Source organism: Drosophila busckii, chromosome 2R (genome assembly GCF_011750605.1).
Source record: "Drosophila busckii strain San Diego stock center, stock number 13000-0081.31 chromosome 2R, ASM1175060v1, whole genome shotgun sequence".
Classification (NCBI taxonomy): domain Eukaryota; kingdom Metazoa; phylum Arthropoda; class Insecta; order Diptera; family Drosophilidae; genus Drosophila; species Drosophila busckii.
The window spans coordinates 16,887,423-16,910,212 of record NC_046605.1 but is presented as its reverse complement, the minus strand read 5'-3'; the positions used below and the strand labels follow the sequence as shown (position 1 = coordinate 16,910,212).

The 22,790-nt window shown below is 42.0% G+C and overlaps 8 protein-coding genes across 10 annotated transcripts; 5 read left to right on the top strand and 3 right to left on the bottom strand.

The window, feature by feature from the left end:
- The first annotated feature begins 1,147 nt into the window (after positions 1-1,147).
- On the top strand, positions 1,148-19,235 carry LOC108596457 (inositol-3-phosphate synthase). 2 transcript variants are annotated; one of them, XM_017982206.1, is made up of 5 exons: positions 1,148-1,467; positions 2,873-3,571; positions 3,630-3,872; positions 3,933-4,400; positions 19,176-19,235. In XM_017982206.1, the coding sequence occupies exons 1-5, from the start codon at positions 1,339-1,341 to the stop codon at positions 19,218-19,220; spliced, it is 1,584 nt and encodes a 527-aa protein (XP_017837695.1). In that variant the 5' UTR covers positions 1,148-1,338; the 3' UTR covers positions 19,221-19,235. The 2 variants fall into 2 exon arrangements, with proteins under 2 accessions (XP_017837695.1, XP_017837694.1); XM_017982205.1 differs by lacking the exon at positions 19,176-19,235 and adding an exon at positions 4,458-4,702.
- Positions 6,745-11,478, top strand: LOC108596459 (dihydroceramide fatty acyl 2-hydroxylase FAH2). Of its 2 annotated transcripts, none has more exons than XM_017982208.1 (4): positions 6,745-6,875; positions 8,358-8,696; positions 10,674-10,886; positions 10,944-11,478. In XM_017982208.1, the coding sequence occupies exons 2-4, from the start codon at positions 8,388-8,390 to the stop codon at positions 11,430-11,432; spliced, it is 1,011 nt and encodes a 336-aa protein (XP_017837697.1). In that variant the 5' UTR covers positions 6,745-6,875; positions 8,358-8,387; the 3' UTR covers positions 11,433-11,478. The 2 variants fall into 2 exon arrangements, with proteins under 2 accessions (XP_017837697.1, XP_017837698.1); XM_017982209.1 differs by having other exon boundaries at positions 6,745-6,889.
- Positions 8,739-10,481, bottom strand: LOC108596458. Its single transcript, XM_017982207.1, has 5 exons — positions 10,309-10,481; positions 9,785-10,238; positions 9,408-9,730; positions 9,194-9,352; positions 8,739-9,138 (listed from the first exon to the last, which is right to left on the bottom strand). Exons 1-5 carry the CDS (start codon positions 10,364-10,366, stop codon positions 8,966-8,968), a joined length of 1,167 nt encoding a protein of 388 aa, XP_017837696.1. The 5' UTR covers positions 10,367-10,481; the 3' UTR covers positions 8,739-8,965.
- LOC108596460 (NF-kappa-B inhibitor-interacting Ras-like protein) lies at positions 11,715-13,042 on the top strand. Its single transcript, XM_017982210.1, has 3 exons — positions 11,715-11,774; positions 12,002-12,191; positions 12,256-13,042. The coding sequence occupies exons 2-3, from the start codon at positions 12,078-12,080 to the stop codon at positions 12,769-12,771; spliced, it is 630 nt and encodes a 209-aa protein (XP_017837699.1). The 5' UTR covers positions 11,715-11,774; positions 12,002-12,077; the 3' UTR covers positions 12,772-13,042.
- On the top strand, positions 13,401-14,050 carry LOC108596462 (phospholipase A2 large subunit). The gene is made up of 2 exons (XM_017982213.1): positions 13,401-13,656; positions 13,715-14,050. Exons 1-2 carry the CDS (start codon positions 13,415-13,417, stop codon positions 13,971-13,973), a joined length of 501 nt encoding a protein of 166 aa, XP_017837702.1. The 5' UTR covers positions 13,401-13,414; the 3' UTR covers positions 13,974-14,050.
- LOC108596461 (phospholipase A2) lies at positions 13,973-14,735 on the bottom strand. The gene is made up of 2 exons (XM_017982211.1): positions 14,374-14,735; positions 13,973-14,313 (listed from the first exon to the last, which is right to left on the bottom strand). The coding sequence occupies exons 1-2, from the start codon at positions 14,673-14,675 to the stop codon at positions 14,052-14,054; spliced, it is 564 nt and encodes a 187-aa protein (XP_017837700.1). The 5' UTR covers positions 14,676-14,735; the 3' UTR covers positions 13,973-14,051.
- On the bottom strand, positions 14,840-17,016 carry LOC108596456 (nucleolar protein 9). Its single transcript, XM_017982203.1, has 2 exons — positions 16,788-17,016; positions 14,840-16,735 (listed from the first exon to the last, which is right to left on the bottom strand). Exons 1-2 carry the CDS (start codon positions 16,975-16,977, stop codon positions 14,916-14,918), a joined length of 2,010 nt encoding a protein of 669 aa, XP_017837692.1. The 5' UTR covers positions 16,978-17,016; the 3' UTR covers positions 14,840-14,915.
- LOC108596455 (condensin complex subunit 1) lies at positions 17,186-21,930 on the top strand. Its single transcript, XM_017982202.1, has 6 exons — positions 17,186-17,319; positions 17,470-17,941; positions 18,005-18,900; positions 18,959-19,100; positions 19,159-19,246; positions 19,314-21,930. Exons 1-6 carry the CDS (start codon positions 17,193-17,195, stop codon positions 21,897-21,899), a joined length of 4,311 nt encoding a protein of 1,436 aa, XP_017837691.1. The 5' UTR covers positions 17,186-17,192; the 3' UTR covers positions 21,900-21,930.
- Positions 21,931-22,790: the final 860 nt, after the last annotated feature.

Here is a 22,790-nt window from a genome sequence, read left to right as displayed (position 1 = left end):
ATTGAAATTTGAGCACAGCTTGCATTCAATTGCCAGCAGTAGTGAGTGGAAAGTTTTCGCAGTCGTCGACACATAAGTAGGTACCCTTATTAAGATGCAGATGCATCTAGAAAATTCGTCTAGTCAGGCCATAATGACAGCCTATTTAATGTGGATTCTGCCTTGTCATCATACGCACAACCTTGAAAAATTAGAGTCTCCATTTCACAATCATAATAAAAAAATTTGCGCGCAAATAAAATTTTCCACGACACCATTGATTGAAATTGAATGAAGACAGCGCTTGGCAGCCTCGGAAATGAGGAAATTACTTAGAAGATGCTTCTCACACGCATTGAATGCTCAGTGGCCACAAGTGGTCTCTCGCTGCTGATGATCAGCTCTGCATTTATCAAGCGTTAACAGGTTCCATGACGAATTGTGTTAGTTTCATTTGAATTGAATGAGATGTATGTAAATTCAATTACAATGAATGATAGCTGCACAAGAAACTCATGATGAATATATTGTTTAAAAAACAAGAACAAGAATTAACAATAAAATAATTTAATCTGCATGTTTTTTGTAATACGCCATAAATCTTAATCAATAAAAGATATTTAAGTAGCCAAGAATTTTGCAAGCAGACGCCACACTCATAAATAAAATATAAATATATAATTTATGCATGTAAAATTTTAAATACGCTTTGATTCAAAATAAGCAACGAACGTTTTCTGGACTCAACTGAAACTCACACACACACACACACGCACACATGACCGCATGCGCACACGCAGACTCTTGCTCTCTTTAACTTGGTACCTCTGCCTGCAACAAGTTCGCTGCTCGCTTTTTGGTGACGACCCAGTGGCGCACAACTAAATGGATGCCGGTTAAGAGATTCATACAAATTGTAATACCATATTAATTTGGAGTCTGTTTATGTTTTGCGTTACTAGTAATGCTCATAGAGCGCTCAGGGCATAAATACAAAAATATATTTGATTACAGTTACAGCCATTACATACACAGATGTAATGCAATTGTAACGTCGTTACCCACTTAGCTGTGCGCCACTGGGTGCCGACCACTGGCCTAACGAAAGAGCGCCACATCCATAAAAGCAGCAATGCGCGGCTCTCCTGCTCATTAAGCGGTGAAATTTAGCTTTGAACGGATCTTCAGCAGGAGCAGCAGCACTCTAGCCAAAAGAATTCGCGTGCAAAAGTGAGCAAAAAGCAAGTAATAATAATTCCTGCAAAACAAAGCACACGCTAATTTATAAACAAAAGTGCGAGTGTAAAGGAACAAAACAAACTAGTGCGATACACATACAGAATAAAAAAATAAATAAATATGAAGCCAACGCAGAACTCAACGCTGGAAATAATTTCGCCCAAAGTACACGTGGACGCTGATTTCATTGAGACGGACTATGATTACCAGACAACGCAAGTGAAGCGCACAGCCGCTGGTCAATTACAGGTGAGAGCAAAGGGAACAAGCGAAGAATATAAGTGGCGGCTTTTTGTACCTAAAAAAAAAGGGGTGTGAGCTAAAAATAGAATGCAACAGTTGCATAAGGATTTTTAATGAGCTTTTCTTGTTTTGCAAAAAACTGTTGAGGTAGCATTTTGTGCTTGCTATTGATTTTTAGAATTCTATTTTATAATAGTCCAATTTATATGGCAGCTTTGCTATGTTCTCAAACTATTTGTGCGCTGCATAGAAATTATTCTAATAAGCTCTGGCATATGTAGAATAAATAAAAACAGCTAAGACGTGACTTTATTGTTATTCCTAGCAAATATGCACATAAAATAGAAGATTATTGCTTAAATACGCTGGACGTACACTTATAATTTATTGATTACTTGCATATTTCCAAAAACCAGAAGAATGAAACAAAAAAAAAAAACAGCTGATAAAGCATGCTGATAATTAATTAATGTATATATTGTTACCATGCTCAATATGTAAATATATCCAAAATAAATATACACATGTGTTTGCCATGGGTGGCGTGTTTTCCAACTACAGCAATGCGCAGGCGTCATTTTTCCGCAAAACATAAATAGCTGCAAAATTGTATATTTATTCAATCCCAAACGCTATCGTTAGTATAACATAAATAATTGTTGTTTATTTACTTGGTAATTGCTTTAATTGTTTGCGGACACTTGCTGCTGCTGCCGCTGCTGCTGCTGCTGCTGCTACTGCTTTTGCTGCATTTTCAAGGTCAATGTCAAGCGGCGTGGGCGTACGCCGACAGCTGATAGCTTGCAAGTTTAAGTTCAAACTACACACAGCTAAGAGAGCGCAGCGCGCGCACATGCGAAGAGTAAATGAGCGTTGACATGCTCTTAAAATTGCTCGCTCTGCTTTGCTTTGAAAACTCACATATGTTTGCTAATTTTGCCGGCCGGCAAATGGCAACACAACAAAGAAGCGTATTTGTCTGAACACGTTTATAAGTTCTTTTATGTATATTTATCAACTTAATACATATTTATTAGACAAAGAAACACATGTGTGGAATGGGTAAAGAACACGTCGCTAGCTGGCAACAGATTCACGTACAGATAGCGGCATATAGATATTGAAATTGTAACAGCTGCGAAATAAATAAATAGTATGAGATAATAGATTAAGCTCTAAGCAAGACTGATGGCTGTTATACCCTATGAGTCCGATATATTTTTAATTAATTAGTATAGTTAATTCTTTTTTCTAAAAACTTTGTGCTTATCGCAAATTTTACTTTACACTAAGTAGAGGGTATTAGCAAGTTGTCAAGTCATGCTCTGTGGTGGTCCGATTTGGCCACGTTTGTTTTTTTAAAGCCAAGCATTAAATTAATTTCTTTTGTTTATTCTCATTGTTGTTGCAGGTGCAACCGCAGACGACGGCGCTTAAGATACGCACCGCACGCCATGTGCCCAAGCTGGGCGTTATGCTGGTGGGCTGGGGTGGCAACAACGGGTCCACGTTGACGGCGGCTTTGGAGGCGAATCGCCGGCAATTGTCATGGCGCAAGCGCACGGGAATGCAGCAGGCCAACTGGTTTGGTTCCATAACGCAGGCATCGACGGTCTTCATAGGCTCGGATGAGACTGGCAGCGATGTATATGTGCCCATGAAGGAGCTGCTGCCCATGGTGGAGCCGGATAACATTGCTGTTGATGGCTGGGACATAAGCGGCAAGAATTTAGGCGATGCTATGCGTCGTGCTGAGGTGTTGGATGTGGCCCTGCAGGATATGCTCTATGAACATATGTCCACGCTCAAGCCACGCCCCTCTATCTATGATCCCGACTTTATTGCAGCGAATCAGTCGGAGCGCGCAGATAATCTGATCAAGGGCACCAGACAGGAGCAGTACGAGCAAGTGCGTCGTGATATACGCGACTTCAAGCAGCGCAGCGGCGTCGAGACAGTCATAGTGCTCTGGACAGCCAACACGGAAAGATTTGGCGAAATCAAGGCGGGTTTGAACACCACTAGCCAGGAGTTGTTGGCTTCGCTGCAGGAAAACAAATCAGAGATATCGCCTTCAACCATCTTTGCCATGGCCAGCATTGCTGAAGGAGTAAGTAGCGCAGCGGCAAACTCTAGATGCAGCATCTAATCTTTGCTTTGTTTTTTAGTGCACTTACATCAATGGCTCACCACAAAACACTTTTGTGCCTGGACTGCTTGAGTTGGCGGAGCAGCATCAGGTCTTTATTGCTGGCGATGACTTCAAGTCGGGTCAGACCAAAATAAAGTCCGTATTGGTGGACTTTTTGGTTGGTGCGGGCATCAAGCCTGTGTCCATTGTTAGCTACAATCATTTGGGCAACAACGATGGCAAGAATCTCTCTGCCCCACAGCAGTTCCGCTCCAAGGAGGTAACATCCAGTAATATATTGAGTTTGACTTGCTTACTCAGCCTGCTCTCCCTTTTGCAGATCTCCAAGAGCAATGTCGTGGACGACATGGTCGCTTCGAATAGCGTGCTCTATGAGCCCAATGAGCATCCGGATCATGTGGTTGTCATCAAATATGTGCCCTATGTGGGCGACAGCAAGCGTGCCATGGACGAATACACCTCGGAGATTATGATGGGCGGCCATAACACTTTGGTTATACACAACACATGCGAAGACTCGCTGCTGGCCACGCCTCTCATCCTGGATTTGGTCATTCTGGCTGAGCTGAGTGCGCGCATACAGCTGCGCAGTGCGGAGCGTGAGTCGGCACCTTGGGTGCCCTTCAAGCCGGTGCTGTCGCTGCTGAGCTATCTCTGCAAGGCGCCGCTTGTGCCACGTGGCTCCCAGGTGGTCAACTCGCTGTTCCGCCAACGCGCCGCCATCGAGAACATTTTGCGTGGCTGCATTGGTCTGCCGCCCATCTCCCATCTGACCTTGGAGCAGCGGGTATGTCTAAGCTTCAATCACTCTAAAGCATTTATTAATATTTTGTTGTTGTTGCAGTTTGATTTTGGCAGCATTACAAATGAGCCGCCAACGAAGAAGGCCAAGCTGCTGGGCAAGGCTTGCGCTGTGGAGTCCAACTCGAAGCTGCATGCCAATGGACACACCAATGGCAACGCCAAGCTGGCCACCAATGGAAATGGTCACTAAGCCGCTATGGCTTTATGATTCCTGTATAATATATATGTATTTCGAGTATATATATTTACATAACATATATTTGCTAAATTACAAACTATTTTTAAGCTACAACTATCAAATAAACTTTAAAACCCAATTCGAGTGCATTTACAGTTTTCGAGGAACTGTCAGCTGGCAGCTTTGTATACAATATATAGAAAACAGCTGCAGATTTCATAAATATAAAAGAATATTTGCTTTTAGCTAGTAGCCATATGGTTAGTACAAAGAATTTTTGATGAATAATGACACCACTTGGTTATTTTTGGTATGAGAAAAGTATAGTTTGATAACGAATGGCAATGGAAAATAATGAAAATGCTTTTTGTAAACTAAACAATTGCAAATTTGCATGCAGCAAAATTTAGTTGAATATACATGTTCTGAAACAAATTTATTTGTTTATTTTGAACTATTCGACAATTTAGCAATCAAAATTAAGAATTTTTTGTAAAGCATACGCCGTTGAAGTATTTTTCTTTAATAGTCGCCTAGAAGTGTGCTACATAAAAACTTGACGTGTCACTTGAATTTGTCATACATAGGAAAGTCCATGGCCGCAACATTATCTTAACATGTACTTAATACTTTGAACGCGTGTGGGAAAATAATCAAAACCCCCAAAAATGCAGCATGAGATGGTCAGGTGAATGATAAGTTAATTCTCATCAGCTAATGGCGTATTACTCATACGCCACGTACGCTCTTTGGTATTTGATTGATAAGCTCAGCCGATAGGTGGCCAATAATTACCGATGCTCATAAAAACTTATATACTAATCAAGCTAGACACACTAGCATTAATAATGTTGGTAACAATTAATTAGGCTTAACTCAAATTGAAGCTCTTTTAGGTATTTAAGTGTCCTGAAATGCTCACACTACACTCACGTTTTGTATGAATGTGTGTGTGTGCTAATAATTAGCTGTGCTTCGACTCCAATTACCAGCGAACAGCACCAGCAAATAAAGCACTAAACTAACCAAGCTCTGACCAAAAGGCGTAGCCGCCAAACAGCAACAACAACAACAAAAGTGAAAAGAAGGCTTGGCGTGTCAATGTCAAAACGGACAGAAAGTCAGCTAGACAGTGGTTCATACAAATTTCCTAAAACGTCGAAAGGGTGTGTCTTTCAGGCTCGAAAGGATTTGCTATAATTTTCATTAAAGAACTTTTGCGTGCAAAAATGTTTAAAAGCAAACGCTCAGATAAGCCCAAACATGTGTGTCCTTCAAGTCAAGGTTGTAAACTGTTTGCAGTGACTGTTTTAATTGAGCATCCGCTGTCTTGAAAACACTTTGCGTATAGAAAACTTTGAATACCCTTACACAGAATTCTCCTAGTCAATCTCAGTATGCTACTTCAAATTTGTAGTTAATCAACTTAATTGTCATCAAATTAAGTTAAGCGACGAGAAGCGTCAACGCAACATTTGCAATTCATAAAGTTATTAATTAAGCTGCAATCAGAATAAAGTTTGCCCCTGCATTGTGTTAGCTTGCGGTTTTTTGAAATTCAAACTTGTTGAACTCTTTTGTTATTGTCGTTGTTTTTGTTTGTTGTTTGTAGATGCCTTAGAAGTGAGTACATTGACCTAGTCAACGCAACTGATAAAATAATACTACTAGAAGATAAAAAGTAGTGTATTACCAAATACAAAATTGAAAATCTTAGCTTTATGAGTATCAATATTTTAAGAGTGAGTCATATGTCAAATATTTATGGGTCTACTATTTATATATTTTGCAATGTCATAGCTAATAACATTTCTAATCTTTATTTTACTGCTTACTATTTTTATAAAATTATTATTATTTATGAGCCACCTTAGAGCAAAGAATTATTACACTTGAATGTGATAAAAGTGAATACATAAAATTTCTAAATATGTTTTCACACACAAACATAATATGAGCATAAAGATAATGAAAGTTGCTTATCGCAAACTTGCTTTGATCAACGGCACAAGTTTGTATACTAGATAATGATAGTGCTAGTAACGCCCAACAATGTTAGCGTCGGCTGCGGCGTCGCAGTCGCTGTCGTTGTTGTGGGCTCCTTCGAACCAATATGGTTTCGAAATTTTAGTTGCGAGTTGCGTTGCGCTGCGTGCGGTACAGAGCGTTTCTAAATCGTTGCTGCCAAGATAACGTATACGAGGCGTATGCACAATCCTAACTTAACTTTTAAATTAAAGTGCATTTAACTGCTTTAGTGCGTGAAAGGAATTGCAAGTGGTAGGTGTGAAAAAGTAAGCAGCATATGAAAATTTATTTGAAAAACAGTATAGAAATATTTTGAAAACTATGCCACCTTAATTAGTCAGCCCCAATGCAGCTAAAAACAAATATAGTTTTTAATATTTGTATGTACATATGAAAGTACTCAATAACGTTGACACCTCTGACTGTGATTAGATATGAACATAAAGCCCTTTGCGACATGTCTTGACCATTTTGGTTAAACATAAGCTTTAGTAAATAAGTTTGATGTTCGTCCCATATAGATAATGTTGATTGATAAACAAGTGCATGTAAATTACAAGACTCAAAGCAATAGTTATAACAATTAGATTTAGCTGCAAAGCCTTAAGGCAGCCAGATAAGCCTGATTAAATGCTCGTAACTCATTTACTATGCCAATGTCTATTAATCAATGTGTCTCGTATGCGTATGAGTCAACGTTATGTCTCTATAAGTGCCGCTATCTGTCTAACTGTATCTAACGTAGGTACACCTTGCTCATGTTTAGCTGTGGACTTACCCTGGGCTTTTGATAAACGAGCTGCGTAGCATTAGTGACGGCTTCACCAACGCAACATTGCGTCAAATGATAACTTGCAAGTCTGTTTATTTAACATATATGTACCTATAAGTAATTACAAAGGCACGTTCGATATTGCGCGTAGGCCACTTTTGCATTAGCCACAATGAATCCGATTTAGTTATAGATTTAATTTTGAAATTCCATTGCCTAAGGTCAATGCAGGGAAAAATCAACATCTGTTACACATTCAATCGCATGCAATGATGCCTATATACATACTTATTTATATACAACACATATGTACATATATTTATACATATAGCTTACATTTGCATGCATTTCTTGTGCGTCAAGCGAATCATTTTGAACAGCCTGCAAAGGTTCCCTCTATTAGTGGCTGCAATTAGTTGACAATATAATAACAATAACTTCAGCGTTACATGGATTGAGTAGTTGTGGTTGGCAGTAAGTTGCGTAAAACTGTTAATCAATATGCTTTTTATCAATAAAAGATAAATTATTTGCAACCTTTAGCTAGCATAAATAATCTTGCGGCATTTGAACCTTAGACCAAACTAATTGCTGATGCAATATTTGTGTTTTTAGTGCTTAAAAAATAATTTAAATGTTTTATATTTAATAAACATGCTAATTTTGTTTTAAATGATCATTTTTAACATTTCCTCTACAATGTTAACATTGGTTTTGCTTAACAAACTTACACTAAAAGAAAATAGTCGATTATTGTAAACAACATATTAAATAATTTTCTTATTCTGAACTGCATTTACTTTTCAATTAATCTTATCTAAGTGAGTGTTTTTATTGACTGTAGTGGTATTTTAGTTAAGTGTCAGCATGTAATTTCTTGCTGTGTGCAATTAAAAAGTTAACCATCTAAAATAAAATAGAATACACTTATTAATTAATCCACATTTTAATTGTTGCTGCAGTTGCATATAGGTAGCCATCAATTAAACATTATGGCGGAGCTCAGTGACAAGTTTATTGTGAAGTATCGCCAGCAGCTTTACGATCTGTCCCAGTTTATGCACAAACATCCGGGGGGCATTAACACACTCAAGGGTCTCAGTCAAGCGGATATAACAGCGCGTTTTCAAAAGGCGCCACCTCATTCCGATGCCGCCATGTACCTGATGCGAGAATATAAAGTGAATGATGGCGCTAGTCGAAGACTGGAGACAGCAAAACTCAAAGCTATTGAATTGCCGGAGCAGTCCAATAGTTCAGAGGAGGATAACAATAATAATCACTTGGATGAGAGCATGGAGGTGAGTTATTTATTCACAGAAATAAACCTAAAGCTTTTCTTATTTATAGCGGTGCAGTCTTTGTATTTGGTTCTCTTAGCCTTTCATAAGTGTCGGTGCTCATTTTGCAAGTTGCAGGCATAATTCACAAATGAAAATAATATTAACATAAAAAGAAAAACCGACTAGAGTTCATATGACCTTATATACATGCTAAGGGTTTCCCGTTTGTTTTCATTAAATGCTTCAGCTTCTTTGCTTTTTTTTTGTGTTTTGTTACACAACTTCGATTAGAGATTGCGCGATTTATTAGCTTTCACATAGACCTTGGCCTTGGAAAAGATGCGTATTTCATCCTCAACAACAGTTAGTTCCTTGTCAATCTCAGCCTTGCGTGCACGCACGCGCAGTGTCTGTGCAGTCATGGGCATGTGGTTGAGTTCGTGTATGAGTTTGTCAAAGCCTAAAAGCAAATTTGTTGTTAATGTATGCATTTAAAGTTGTTGGTGAAAGTTTACGTTGCTGGGCGCCGTTGAGCGCGCTTAGACGTTCCGCTTCGCTGAGCAGCACATGTCCCTGTGGGCAGTCTGGATCTTTGGCCACAAAGCGCTCCTTGGCCTCGGCCTTTTCACGCTTCTCCTTCTCCAAATAGTGAGGCAAGAGCAGATTATCGCGTGCTGCAAATTAAATACTTTAACTTCTGCAGAAAGTCGCCATGTATTTTCTACTTACAGCCTAGCTTGTGCGGGCGACGCTTAGACTTTGTAGTAGCATTTGAAGCCACGCTGGCTATAGTGGCACGGCTGCGTGCGCTAAGTGGTGCTTCATCCTCGTCACCATAGCCATCTGCAGCTGGCATAGGCATGGTTACATGTTCGTCCATGTATGAATTGTGTATAGAAGCTTGCTTATGTCCAATACTACCACGTGAGCGAGCTGAGAGCGGCTGTTCATTATCATCTTGGTACTGACTGTAGCTGCCATAGTTATCATCATAGTCGCCGCCGCCATCAAAACGGTTCTCGCCAGCAATTGACTTGCTATCTAGGCTGCATCTGTTAATAATAAGTGATAAGTTAAAATGATTTGGCAAAGCTAAAGCCACTCACTTCTTCAAAGCATTGGTTAGATAAAGCTGATCGGTAATATCTTCTGTTTGTATACCAATGCTGGTGCCACTGCTTGTGCGCTGTGAGCCGCAGGATTGACAACGTTCTACACACAATTCTACAGATGACTTCTCCTCAACCTGATCACGTCGTTCCGGTGGTGGGTAAATTGTTTGTATAGATGCTTTATTAAGGCCATCGTAACGCTCATCGGACACTGTCTTAGTCAGGCGTTGCTGTGAGCGACTATTTTGTTTCTGTTGGCGCAACAGACAAACCTCGCTACCTGTTTCAGAGGACAGTTCGCGTGCCTCTGATGCTGTGCGACGCAGAGGAGGCATCCATTTTGGACGAACTGGCTCCTTAGCAGCAAGCTTCTCTGTGGTTGTTTTCTCCAAAGTACGCAAGCTCTTTTTGTTTTCCTTAAGAAAATTACGCTCAGCCGGGTTGGGGCCTATTAGCAAACCAAAGCAGAGTACATTAACACTTATAGTAGCCCGTTGCTATGGCTGTCGTTTACTTACGCGGTACTGAAAAAATGCCTTTCAATGTTGGTATTGGGCGTAATGTGGTATTCGACATGATTCCGCTTGATCTCTGCTAACCACAAAACGTATTAATTGTGTCAAAAATATATTATAACGAATTTAATTTGTGGACGTGTTGACAAGCAGGACGAAAACTGGAATGAATACTTTTCAAATGTCAACTTTGAAGCAAAAGTAAGCAGCTGCTTAATCTAGGGTTGCCAGTGTTAGCACATTTTGTTGGTCAACATCGATAGTCGATTGCAATTGACGAGGGCTGCTACGGACTAAAGATACATTTCTAACTGCCAAGGACTAGAACTGGTCATACTGGCAATTATTTAACGCGCTTTATTTTACAGCATCTTGTGGATTGGTCAAAAGCTATGCTGCCACAAATTGGAAAAATAACAAAACACTATGACGAGTGGGTGCATAAGCCTGTAGACAGACCGCTAAGATTATTCGGGCCGTGGTACCTGGAAATGTGCACAAAAACACCTTGGTACATTGTGCCCATGTTTTGGTTGCCAGTCATCAGCATGATCATCTGGAAAGAAATACAGAACAATAATGTAAGCTATTTAAACATTCTTTCAAAAATAAAACTAATTGCAATTTCTTACTTACAGCCTTCAACATTTATTGGTTTTTTCATCTTGGGCATATTATTTTGGACATTATTGGAATATACACTACATCGATTTGTATTCCATTATAAATTGAACAGCGATAGCCATGCGTGGATTTGCACATTACATTTTATGATACATGGCCTACATCACAAAGTTCCCTTCGATCCTTTGCGGCTTGTTTTCCCACCAGTGCCTGGAGTTATTCTTTCTCTGCTTATTTATACGCCGATATCTTTTTTTGTATATCATCCGCGTATAATTTTAAGTGGAGGTTTATTTGGCTATCTGTGCTATGACATGATACATTATTATTTACATTATGGCAATCCACGTAATTATCACATGTATCACATGAAGCGCTATCATTACCAGCACCATTTTGCACATCAAGATCTCGGATATGGAATTAGTACACCTTTGTGGGATTTTATATTTAAGACACCCATTCATTTGCGTAAACTAAAATATCAACTGCGCTGGTCGTAATTGTGATTATATTAGCCTTTACAAAGAAACAAATTTTATTTATTTTGTAATACATATATACGCTTGTAGTTAAGATATTTATTGTAATAAAATATACATAATAAACATTATTAATTGTCACGATACTGCTCTATCTTCTGCAAAGCCTGTTTAAATGTATGAGATTAAAACAAAATTAAGTCGGCTGCATAGGATTTATAGTAAATGAAATTTGTAGAAGCTAAATGTTTAATTTAAAAAAATAACTAAATTCATTTAGAATGTAACAGTTTAATTTGAATGTGGCAAAATTTCGTTGGTTGATATAGCAAAGGGGAGTATGGCGTATAGAAGATAAGTGAGGTGAGTATTTGGTAAATGGTCAAATTTCTGATTTGAAAGCTCACGGTACGTACTACTTACAAAAATGACAACAGCCTACGTTTTTATTTTATTTTTGACGTACAAAGCTTTTTATTTCATTCACATTCAGTTATCAAACACTATCGATAGTTGAGATGTTCACTCAAATATCGCTCTTTTATCGATGATGCCAGCTATCAATAATTTCTATTTGTATTTTCTAAAAGAACGAGAAAGAGAAATTGGCCTCTTTTAAAAATTACTTTGCTGTTCATAATTTTCGAAGTGTCAACTGTGGTAAAAATGTTGAACGCGAAAATTGGAAAAGTTGGCAAGGTGCTTGTGTGCGGAATGAAAAATGTAGGAAAAACTGCGTTAATCGAGCAACTGGTGTACGGCAACATTAATACGGAGACAGTAAGTTAATTTGTATACTGCATAAAAATTATTGCTAATAGCTTACAAACATTTTTTAAACTAGGAGCTGCATCCCACAATTGAAGATATATATGTGGCAAGTGTAGATACAGGTCGCGGTGGCGCTAGAGAAACGCTACGCATTTATGATACAGCCGGATTACAAGGGGAACAGGCCGCGCAGCTGCCGCGTCATTACCTGCAATTCCCAGATGCCTATGTGCTCGTATACGATCCTACCGATCCGCGCAGTCTAGATATGCTGGCAGACATCAAAACAGATATAGATAAACATAAAGAGAAAAAGGAAGTGCCTGTTATAGTGTTGGCCAATGTGCGAGCACGCAACAAAAAGGAGACACCGCCCACAACGCCAAATCGTGTTGAATCAATAATGGATCGTGCTAATAACTGGTGCCAAAGGGAGCGCATAAAACACTATACTGTCAATGTGATGGAACGTCCCTCACTGTACGAACCATTCACAGCGCTATGTGCGCGTCTGCATCCACCACAGACCAAGAGCACATTCCCACAGCTGCGTCAAGTGATGCAGAATCGGCAGAAAAGTGAAATCTAGGTTTGTTTTTATCAGACAATTAAGTAATCTCAATTTAGCATAGAACTGACTAAATAACCGACTAACATGACTTTTGTATGTATGTGTAAACTGAATATTATTTTAAGCTTGTATTTTTGTGATTCATAAGTCGAATGTACTTATTTATACAAAAGCGTATAATATATACCTAGTATATATGTATTATTAAAACTTTTGATATGTCATAAGTGTAGCTAAGACTTAATTTAGTGAGGTATCAGCAGTTTATAAATACTTCTGAATATATTTATTAATGTATGTGAACACAATCTAACTTCTTGTATTATTGCTAAAAGAAGTCATGCTCCAAATGTTGATGCACTGAGATCTTATTCGAAATTGCACCAAGAGTTAGTGAATCGAAGCTGGCCATATCGCGACGCAAAAGGAAACTTGGTTTCGCTCCTCTTGCCAACCAGGCTACGCCCATGTGATATATGTACATACATATACAAGGGGATTTCAACAAATGTAGTTGTTAAGCCTAATCAGCATGCCAGCAACGTAAGCAGACAGGCCGATTATCAAGCTTAAGCGATTAAGAAATTTTTTGAATGCCCAAATGGAATTGTTTTGGAATTAGTAGAACTTTTGTAGTAGAACTTTTGCCCTCGTCTAGAAAATGCGCGTTTGTACTTTTTTAATTGCCTTGACCGCACTGTTTGCTTCTGCTCCAGCCTATGGGACAGGCATAACTGTTCCAGGCACAAAGTGGTGTGGACCTGGAAATACCGCTGCCAACTATGAGGATCTGGGTACCGAAGTCGATATAGACATATGCTGTCGGGCGCATGATCATTGCGAGGATAAAATACTGTCAAATGAAAAGCTTAATGGACTCAACAACGATGGCGTTTTTCCCATGTGAGCAACTACTTTAGATTTAATGGATTGAGGATAATATTTTTGTCATCATGCACAGCTTTTCCTGTAGCTGTGAGTCAGCTTTTCGTGAGTGCCTCGTAGCTTTGCATAGCATGGAGTCCGCTGCCCTGGGACGCATTTACTTTCGCTCCACTAATGTGTGCTTTGATTATAATCATCCAATTGAGGCTTGTGAGCAGCATCAGTGGGATCTCTTTCAAAGCCGTTGTATTAGCTATAAGCTGGATGAAGCCCAACCAGCACGCTGGCAATTCTACGATTTGCCCTACTACACGCACATGGATGAGGACAGTTAAGCTTAGCATGCCATTTGTTTACTAAATATTGAGTATGCAAAATATATTTAAACTTGACGATATTTAAAGTTCTGAGGGTCAGACCCTTGCTGCAACTCCCGTTGTATAAAAGGGCATGTCATAAAGCTGCCACAGCTTGGCCGTCGACTTGTTCACCGTATAGCGTATGCAACGCTTGCGAAACGTGCCCTCCTGGTATTGCTTGCAGCTTGTCGTGGGATGACCCAAGGCAAAGCACTTGCTGCGCGTGGCATAGTAGACGCGTCCCAAGGTATTGGAGGTCATTGTGTTCACCGCCTGCAGGCAATTGATGAACTGCTGCTCGCAGCTGCATTTCAATCTGTAAATCAAAAAACAGACTTGTGAAAATGTGTTATTGATTTTTCCACGACGCACTAACATGGGAAACCAGTCCGTATTGTTGGGCAAGCCATGCAATGACTTATGCGACTCCATGATTTCCTCGCAGTGGTCGTGTGCTCTACAACATTTATCCGTTTCACGCTCCCGACCCAAATCATCATAGTTGGCTGCAGTATTGCCAGGTCCGCACCACTTTGTGCCGGGCGCAGTGATGCCTGTGTGAGGCGTTGGCGGCAGCGCTTGATTGTAGATGTCCTCATCCTCAAATATGGCCTCGTCACTAAAGGCCCAGACGCTGCTTATGTAGCAGCAGATTAAAATCAGGTACTTGCAACGCATGTTGATGCTTAGGCGTTCAAAATCAAATTCAAACTGAGCTATCAGCTGGAACTGAACCTGAATTAGCTCATTTCGATGATTAACTGGCGTGATAAGTAAACAACAAGTATATAAGATGCGTGAGATTAACGTCTAACACATTGTCTAATTAAGTAAACATATTAATTTATAGCAAAAATTAATGTAATCACGCTTAATTCATGAATAGCAAGCATACTTTAAACAATTCAACGTTAACAACTAGCTAATGATATCCTTAAACAACTCGCTGGCTGAACGTTTTTTAGACGCCGTCGCAGTGTCTTTAGCCTTCTCCAGATCTTTACCCAGACTAGCTTGCCATTGGGTGGGCGATAGTTTGTAGGTGTCCAGGCGATACTTGGTGTAGATAAGTCGTCCAAAGGGCGAGCCCTTCAGCATATTGGCCTTGCTGCATAGCTCCTTGGCAATGCGCAGCTTTTGTGCCTCCTGGGCAGCTTTGAAGCACTGGTCCAGGACGCGTGAGCCATGGCGCGTAATTGCTAGATCCACATAGAAGCCATCCAGGAGACGAATGAGACGCTCACGTGATTTTTCGCCAATATACTGGCTCTGCATAAAAGCATCCACAATATGAGAGCCATTGGGTGTGTTAAAGATCTGTGCCAATTGCGTGACGGGCAGCTCCAAAATGCAGTTGACCAGAAAGATGGGCTTGTTGAATTGTAGTATATGCTGCGCTATTAGCGAACCATGCAAATGCACAAAGCCCGACTGATCGCTGGCCAACAGCTCGTGTGGCTTCAATTTGATAAGACAATTAAAGAAAAGCTTGGACTTCTCCTTGTCACCGGTGACATGCAAAGCGCTTTGGAGTGCGGCTATTAACTGTGCCTGCTTGGCACCCAGACGCAGACAAGCGGCGCTTAACGAAGACACAACGCCCGTGTATCCCATTTTGAGCAGTGGCTCTATGTGTGGTTGCAGCTCTGTGCACACAGCCTCAAAGTCTGGCACTTCTTTTATATGCTGCAGCAGACGCTGCACAGCAAAGTTGGTCTGTTGCTGTTGGGCCAAGTAAGCAATTCGACCACTAAAGAGCATGGCATAGAGCTGTGTAAGCAGCTTGGCGCCTGCTACGCTAAGCAGCGTCTCCATGAGTATAACAGCGCTTTGGTAATGAAATACTTTAGGCAGCGAGGCTAATAGCTTAGTTTCCCTAGCAGTCTCCTCTGGCATTGTTGTTTCTGCAGATTGCTCTGCTGCCGGCGCAGCTGCATCCTCTTCAGCTTCATCATCGATTTCAATTTTCACCTCCTGCGGCTTTTCATCTTTTTCGTCTGAAGCATCGTTGGGTTTGAGCAGACTTTGCATTAGAATTTTTTTGCCAAAATGTTTCAACATGCTTTTGTCCACTACGCTGAGCGCCAGACAAATTACACCCAGCAGCGCTGAAGAGTGATCTTGGTAGGGAAAGTCGGAAAACTGCGGCCACATTTCCAAGCGCTGCGGAAACTCCTTCATTACCTCATGCCACTCCTCCGGCACCTTGTACAGCTTGCGATGCTTTGCAAGCTCCGCGCCACCCTTCTCAAAGGCTATCTTGGGCACATGTATGCCTACCAAGCAAAGAATTGCCGTGCGCATTATATGCGTAGCGCAACTATCCCATACAAAATCCTCCAAATTGTTGAGCATAAATTTGGCTATGCGCAACACAAATTGTCGGCACTGCTCACGATGTTGCTCGCTAAAGCTTGTCTCCAGATTATATTGTTCTTCGATTTGTGCTGCATCGGGCTTGGCGCGTTTGGCCGCAACTGCATCGTCAACCTGTTGCGCGGCCGCCTGTCCCAATCCACGCAAAAATGCTATTTCCAGCATCTTTTGCAGCACATGCGAAGCAAAGCGATCGGAGCACATGGGACGCAAATTGTTGCCAAACTTGTTGAAATAGCTCTCCAGCTGTGCATCATCTACAAAACCAATGAGAGATTCCAACGCCTTGGAAACAATCTGATTTGATGCCAAGTGAATTTCCTGCTCTTTAGTTTGCTCAAACACATTGTTGGCCATGTTAACTAGGGTACCAAACGTTATTAAAGTAATTCAAAAGCTAAGAACATTACTTACTGCGCTCCTCTATATCCTCTAAGCCTCCTTTCATGGCATCCAGTATGTTGATGAAATAGCTAAACTGCTCATCGTCTATGTGAGTGCCGCGTCCAAAAATGCCCTGCTTGCCAAAGCCTTTGGCATTGCGCATAAAGCGACTGCCCCTCTTTTTGGGTCGCTTACGTTTTGCATTGTTTTCAGTTTGCATGCTTTAGAAGTTTAAATTTAAATGTGCTGCAATTGTCAACAACGTGTTGTCAAAATAATAACAGCAGCAGAATAATAACAGCGCAACTATTGCCAACTACTTGACAGTAACACACTTAACATTTTCTGTTATTTAACAGCTTTTGCCGTTTAACAACACTGTTAACTAGGACAGCTACAACAAGCGTCACTCGCTTTTAAACAAAAACAGTAAAAATGGAAGATAAACAAGATTTTGAGTTTATTTTGCCATTAAATAATGGCGATTTACTTAATTCCCGCGGTGACCAGTTCTATGTGCAGGAAGTCTACACGTCCGCTGAGATACCCAAGCATTTACAAAGTAAGAGTACAATAATTTAAAGTTACTGCAGCTGCGCGCCGCCAGTTTTCAAACTACAAGGCCAAAGTACAGGCACAAACTGCAAAAAAGCGCTCGCTCCTTAAAATTGTTAGCGCAAGTATTTATAAATTGAATGTTTTGTTTTTCCAGCCTGCAAAACTAAATTGCACCTGGGCGATCCATTTTACATATTCGAGCACTTTGATACATTTTATTCAATAATTGAATTGAACACAAATGATGCCTCTGCACCCAAGTATCTTTTGCGCTCCTTTGATTTGCTGTATGTGACAGTGGATAAGCTGGCCACGCAGTTAATGCAACTGCTAACACAGAGCGAGCCGCTGAGTCCAACTGATCGACAGCGTTGGTTGAATTTGGTCAAAATGACGCTCTATTTATTTGTAAATACTGTGAAAAGAATTGATGTAGGTGTGCACAAGGCGGTGCAAGAGCAACAGCTAAACCAACAGAAAAAGCGCGGCAAGCAAGTCGACGAGGTGGAATCCTATCCCGACTGGGATGTAAAGCGTGGCAAGTTTCTGGTGCAGCTCTACAATGTGCTGCAGTGCCCACTGGAGAAGCTCTGGAATCCCCCCATTGCCGATGAGAATTTTGTGTGGTAAGCAGTGCTTTAGTCCTCTCAGCTAAAAGAAGTTAATTAAGTTAAATTTATTATATTTAGCATGATATGTGATATATGTTATCGCACTTTGGAGCTGGTGCCGCCACGCAATGATAATCAACATATACTGGACAGCGTATTTCAAATCTTTGGCACTGCCATCAAGCGCTACAATCATGCCATAACATTTCCCGCACGTATTTTGCAAATCTTGCGCAGCACGGAGCATGCGGCAAACGCCATAGCCAATGGCATTGTGCTACTAAACGAGCAGTATAACATTAGCTCTGTGTTTTCTATTATTGTCAAGGATATGGTGGAGGAACTGTTGCTGGATTCTTCCGATTCGTCATTGGCGCGCAACTTTTCACATTTTCTTACGGAGTACTCAGCCATAGCGCCTCAAATGATTATACCGCATCTGTCGAAGCAAATTGATGAGCTGCTGGACTGTGAATCGCATGTGTTGCGCAACTGCGTGCTGCAGATTATGGGTGATGCTGTTGTGAGCGAGCTCACCTCTGAGGAGCTAAGCGAGGAATTGAAAGAGACGCGCAATGAGTTTCTGGATAATTTGTTGGCCCATATTATGGATATATCTGCACATGTGCGTACTAAGGTGCTGAATGTCTGGCATCGTTTGAAGGAGGAGCATGCCATACCGCTGGTCTACAACAACAAGGTTCTAAGCGGTGCTGTTGGTCGCTTGGATGACAAAAGCTCGCTGGTGCGCAAGTCAGCCATACAGTTGATCAAGGCTTTTCTCGAGAACAATCCATTTGCGGGCAAGCTGCAGCTAGAGGAGCTGATCAAAGAGCATGAGAAGCAGGTGCAGATTATGGATGAGCTGAATGATGTGCTTGTCGAGGAGCGCGAGAAAGTAGAGAAACTGGAAAGCGAATGGGAGGAATTGGTACCAGAAATATTGCCCATTATAGAGCAGAATCTTAGAGAATGTAAGTGCTCAACTCAACAAAAATAAGAAAAAACTTTTATATATTATTTCTGTCACAGTTCCAGAGCTGGAGTATGATAAAGAGGAGATATATGACGATTTGGTGCGCAAAGCACTGCCGCTGATCTTGGAGAAGAGCTATAGCGAAGCTTTGGTGGTGGTGCGCAAGGCAGACTATGTTCAAGGCAATCATGAGTTGAGGTAGATAAATAAAATTGCATATATAATAAGAATAATAACAATAGCCAATTGCTTACAGCAAACTGTTGAGCCCAGAAGAGCGTTGTGTGTACTATCTGGCGCTGTATAAGACCTTCCTGACTCTTGCAAAGGATTTTAAATCAAGTGTTAGTACTACAAAGCTTTAATTGCACCAAACTTTTGTATTAATTATAACTATGTGTTATTTTGCAGGTGCCTGAAATGCAGAAGCAAATTAAGACGGTGCAGTTTCTCAAGGACAGCATTGAGTTTGCGCATACTGTGGCCGCTGCAATCCCCAAAATAACGCATTTGCTCATGTCCAAAACCAATTCGGATGTATTTGAGGCTGTGGATTTGTTTACCACTGGCTATTTGTTTGGCATACGCGGCACAGAGGCGGGCATGCAACGCATGTTGCTTTTGGTTTGGAATCCCGACAAGGAGAAACGCGATGCCGTATCGAATGCCTATAGCCGCGTATTGTTTACCTCAAACTTGGAGGGTCGCGCGCATGCCATCAAGGTGGTGCAGAATTTATCCAACTTTTTGGCCACCATTGAATATGGCCACTATACAGCGCTTGAGGTGCTCATGGGCGAGTGGGTGGAGAGCGATGATATCGATGCGCTTGTTATTCAAGTGCTGTACGAGCGATTCACGCTAAAACTCGAAGGCACCAGCGACAATGAGGCACGTTTGGCGCTGCAGCTGCTCATTATGGCCTCGCAGTCCAAGTCGACCATTGCCTCGGCCAATCGTGCTATTATCGAAGATATATGCACAGGCCAGCGTGCCAAGCGTGATCCGCGCATCTTTACCAGCTGTCTGAAATTGTTGGTAAACGCGGTCAATAACAAAAACAATAATCATTTCTATAAGCGTTGTGCCGGCGACAATAAGTTTGTACAGGAGATTACCAGCATGTTCTTCGGCTTCTTCTTTCATCCACAATTGCCGGACTTTGATGCGTTGGCCATGAGCTTGCTGGAGTATTATTATCGCATGTGCCAAGGGCCGGATTTGCTGGCGGAGCAGCTGATACGAGAGTTGCTTAAACGCTTCACCGACAGTTGGATAGTGTTGCAGGATGTGAATGCAGGGGAGCAGCCAGAGCTTCCATTGACGCAGACCACCGAGGTGCCCTACTCACAGCCGCTGCCACAATCACAATCGCAGACCTTGAGTCAAACACAATCGCAGCCAACGCAGTCGCAGCAGCAGCAACAGGCACGCATGCGTGTTTATCTGGTAACACGCTTTATCTTCTGCGTGGGCTACATGACGATTAAGGAAATGATCTTCTTGGACATAGACGTGTACAACAATATGAAGTATAGGGAGGAGCTCACGGCAGCAGAGGAGAAAAACAAGCGCCTGGCACCGGCAGCTTTGAATACACTGCGCCGTCAGACCATCAACTCCTCGGCCATGGAGGTGCGCAAGCGTTTGTCCAATGTGGCCGCAGAGCCACAGCAGGAGCCCGACGAGGACTTGGTGGGCGCGACTGCAGAGGATAATATAGCTGAGGAAATCAACACCATATGCGAGGATATGCTGCTCTATAATCCAGATGCGTACTTGTCCAAAATTTATCCAATTATTATTGAGATTTGCAAACGTCCCGGCGAATATCGCAATGCGGAGCTGCAGCAGTCGGCAACGCTGGCGCTGGCACGTCTGATGACCGTTTCATCCAAGTTCTGCGAATCCAACATGTCCTTCCTCATGAACATACTCGGCATGACCAAGAATATGAAGATCAAGTGCAACACTGTTGTGGGCCTATCCGATCTGACGTTCCGCTTTCCCAACATTATCGATCCATGGACGAAATACTTTTATGCGCAGCTCCATGAAAAGGACACAGATCTGCGGCTTACGGCAGTTAAGATGTTGTCGCATCTGATACTACACGAAATGATACGGGTCAAGGGTCAAATAGCAGACCTGGCTGTCTGCATTGTGGATGAGAGCGCCGAGATACGCGACATAACGCAACAGTTCTTCAAGGAAATTGCAAACAAGTCGAATATATTGTATAATGTGCTGCCCGACATAATATCCAAATTGGGTGACATTAATCTACATCTGCATGAGGATAAGTATCGCACCATTATGCGCTATGTGCTGGGACTCATACAAAAGGATCGCCAGATTGAGACGCTTGTGGAGAAGCTCTGCCTGCGCTTTCCAGTTGCGCGCGTGGAGCGTCAATGGCGCGACATTGGCTACTGCCTCAGCCTGCTTAGCTACAACGAGCGCGCCATCAAGAAGCTCATTGACAATGTGCAGCATTATCGCGACAAGGTGCAGGTGGATGAGGTGTACAGTTTCTTCAAGCTCATCATAAGCAACACCAACAAGCTGGCCAAGCCGGAGCTTAAGGCTGTGGTGGCCGAGTTTGAAACGCGCCTCAACGAATGCCTGCAGGTCAACGAGCCAGGCGAGGCCGCCGGCAACGAAGCGGGCGCCACCACCAATGAAACGCGTGTGAATCGCACCAAGGCACCAAGCAGACCCGGCACCAAACCACGCGGACGCAGAGCTGCCGCCGTCGCCGCAAGCAGCAACACTACCAGACGTGGTCGCAATACGCGCGTGGAGTCCAGCTCTGAGGAGCAAAGTGATGACAGCGATGAGAACTCACCGCCACCTGCTGCACGCTCACAAAAGCAGCAGCAGCCGCCGCAGTCCAGACGCAAAAAGACTGCCGCCAACTCAAGCGAAAGCGAGGAGGAAGTTGAGCAGCAGCGCAGCTCAACAGCGCGTAATAGAAGCTCACGCGCTCGTAGATAAAATAAACAAATAACCTTTTAATTGATTTTAATAATTGTCTTGACATATAAGTGTATTGTAGTTTTATTTTAAAATTTTTAAACGCATCAAAGTAAATGCTGAATAAAAATGAATTAATGAACCACAGGCTGAATACTATTTTATTCTACTTTAGTTTTTTCTAGTGTGTTAAGCCGCTTTTGTGGCAAATGCACAATAATCTCCATTGAGCATATTTTGGAAACAATTTAATTGTAATCCCTGCTCTTTGAACAGCTTCCAAGAAGTTCAAGCAGTTGCTTCCTTCGCAGCTGAGGGCGTGGGTCTGTCTAAGCAGGTAGTAAGAGTGAAAATCAATGCGCAGCATTTCCAATTTGTCAAGTTTTTCTCAGTGCAAAATTGTTTGCTACAATTTATGGCACAAGAATTTAAGGGCGTTAATTAAATTATCAAACATATGCGCCGCAAGATAAACGAAGTCAAAATATTTTGTAACCAGATATGCTGCTTCAATCAGTGGGACGCAGACACGTGTGTGCTGCTGCTGCTGCCGCTGCCGTGGCAACAACTGCAGCCCATTTATGGGGGTTGGGTGGTGGGCGCAGGAGTCTGCCACATACAGTATCAATCAACAAATCAAGTGCAAGCGAGAGAGCGCATACATAAGCTTGTCAGCCAGTCAGCCAGTCAGACGCCAGTTCGCAGCAGCCACCCTCAAAGCACAGTCAGCGACTGCTGCAGCTTTCCACGGCAACATTGCGCATTTCGCTGGTTGCCAAGCGCCGCCCTCTAGACGAGACCATGTTGCCAGGTGCTGCTGCTGCTGCCGCTGGTGCCATTAACATGCTCATTACGTGCGACGCGACCGAGTTGAGTTCTGTAGCTGCAAAAAGCTGCAAGGCGCGTGTGGGT

What these genes read in the sequence shown, in the direction of transcription:
- LOC108596459 (XM_017982208.1), top strand. Translation starts at nt 8,388, where the DNA reads ATGGCGGAGCTCAGTGACAAGTTTATTGTGAAGTATCGCCAGCAGCTT. An exon ending in ACTTGGATGAGAGCATGGAG is followed by an intron (nt 8,697 to 10,673) that starts GTGAGTTATTTA and finishes TTTATTTTACAG; the next exon opens with CATCTTGTGGATTGGTCAAA. An exon ending in AAGAAATACAGAACAATAAT is followed by an intron (nt 10,887 to 10,943) that starts GTAAGCTATTTA and finishes TCTTACTTACAG; the next exon opens with CCTTCAACATTTATTGGTTT.
- LOC108596462 (XM_017982213.1), top strand. Translation starts at nt 13,415, where the DNA reads ATGCGCGTTTGTACTTTTTTAATTGCCTTGACCGCACTGTTTGCTTCT. An exon ending in AACGATGGCGTTTTTCCCAT is followed by an intron (nt 13,657 to 13,714) that starts GTGAGCAACTAC and finishes CATCATGCACAG; the next exon opens with CTTTTCCTGTAGCTGTGAGT.
- LOC108596457 (XM_017982205.1), top strand. Translation starts at nt 1,339, where the DNA reads ATGAAGCCAACGCAGAACTCAACGCTGGAAATAATTTCGCCCAAAGTA. An exon ending in AGCAGTTCCGCTCCAAGGAG is followed by an intron (nt 3,873 to 3,932) that starts GTAACATCCAGT and finishes TCCCTTTTGCAG; the next exon opens with ATCTCCAAGAGCAATGTCGT. An exon ending in ATCTGACCTTGGAGCAGCGG is followed by an intron (nt 4,401 to 4,457) that starts GTATGTCTAAGC and finishes TTGTTGTTGCAG; the next exon opens with TTTGATTTTGGCAGCATTAC.
- LOC108596456 (XM_017982203.1), bottom strand. Translation starts at nt 16,977, where the DNA reads ATGCAAACTGAAAACAATGCAAAACGTAAGCGACCCAAAAAGAGGGGC. An exon ending in AGAGGATATAGAGGAGCGCA is followed by an intron (nt 16,736 to 16,787) that starts GTAAGTAATGTT and finishes TTGGTACCCTAG; the next exon opens with TTAACATGGCCAACAATGTG.
- LOC108596460 (XM_017982210.1), top strand. Translation starts at nt 12,078, where the DNA reads ATGTTGAACGCGAAAATTGGAAAAGTTGGCAAGGTGCTTGTGTGCGGA. An exon ending in GCAACATTAATACGGAGACA is followed by an intron (nt 12,192 to 12,255) that starts GTAAGTTAATTT and finishes TTTTTAAACTAG; the next exon opens with GAGCTGCATCCCACAATTGA.
- LOC108596461 (XM_017982211.1), bottom strand. Translation starts at nt 14,675, where the DNA reads ATGCGTTGCAAGTACCTGATTTTAATCTGCTGCTACATAAGCAGCGTC. An exon ending in AATACGGACTGGTTTCCCAT is followed by an intron (nt 14,314 to 14,373) that starts GTTAGTGCGTCG and finishes TTTGATTTACAG; the next exon opens with ATTGAAATGCAGCTGCGAGC.
- LOC108596458 (XM_017982207.1), bottom strand. Translation starts at nt 10,366, where the DNA reads ATGTCGAATACCACATTACGCCCAATACCAACATTGAAAGGCATTTTT. An exon ending in AGGCATTTTTTCAGTACCGC is followed by an intron (nt 10,239 to 10,308) that starts GTAAGTAAACGA and finishes GTTTGCTAATAG; the next exon opens with GCCCCAACCCGGCTGAGCGT. An exon ending in TCGCCCGCACAAGCTAGGCT is followed by an intron (nt 9,353 to 9,407) that starts GTAAGTAGAAAA and finishes TTTAATTTGCAG; the next exon opens with CACGCGATAATCTGCTCTTG.
- LOC108596455 (XM_017982202.1), top strand. Translation starts at nt 17,193, where the DNA reads ATGGAAGATAAACAAGATTTTGAGTTTATTTTGCCATTAAATAATGGC. An exon ending in GCCGATGAGAATTTTGTGTG is followed by an intron (nt 17,942 to 18,004) that starts GTAAGCAGTGCT and finishes TATTATATTTAG; the next exon opens with CATGATATGTGATATATGTT. An exon ending in AGAGCAGAATCTTAGAGAAT is followed by an intron (nt 18,901 to 18,958) that starts GTAAGTGCTCAA and finishes TTTCTGTCACAG; the next exon opens with TTCCAGAGCTGGAGTATGAT.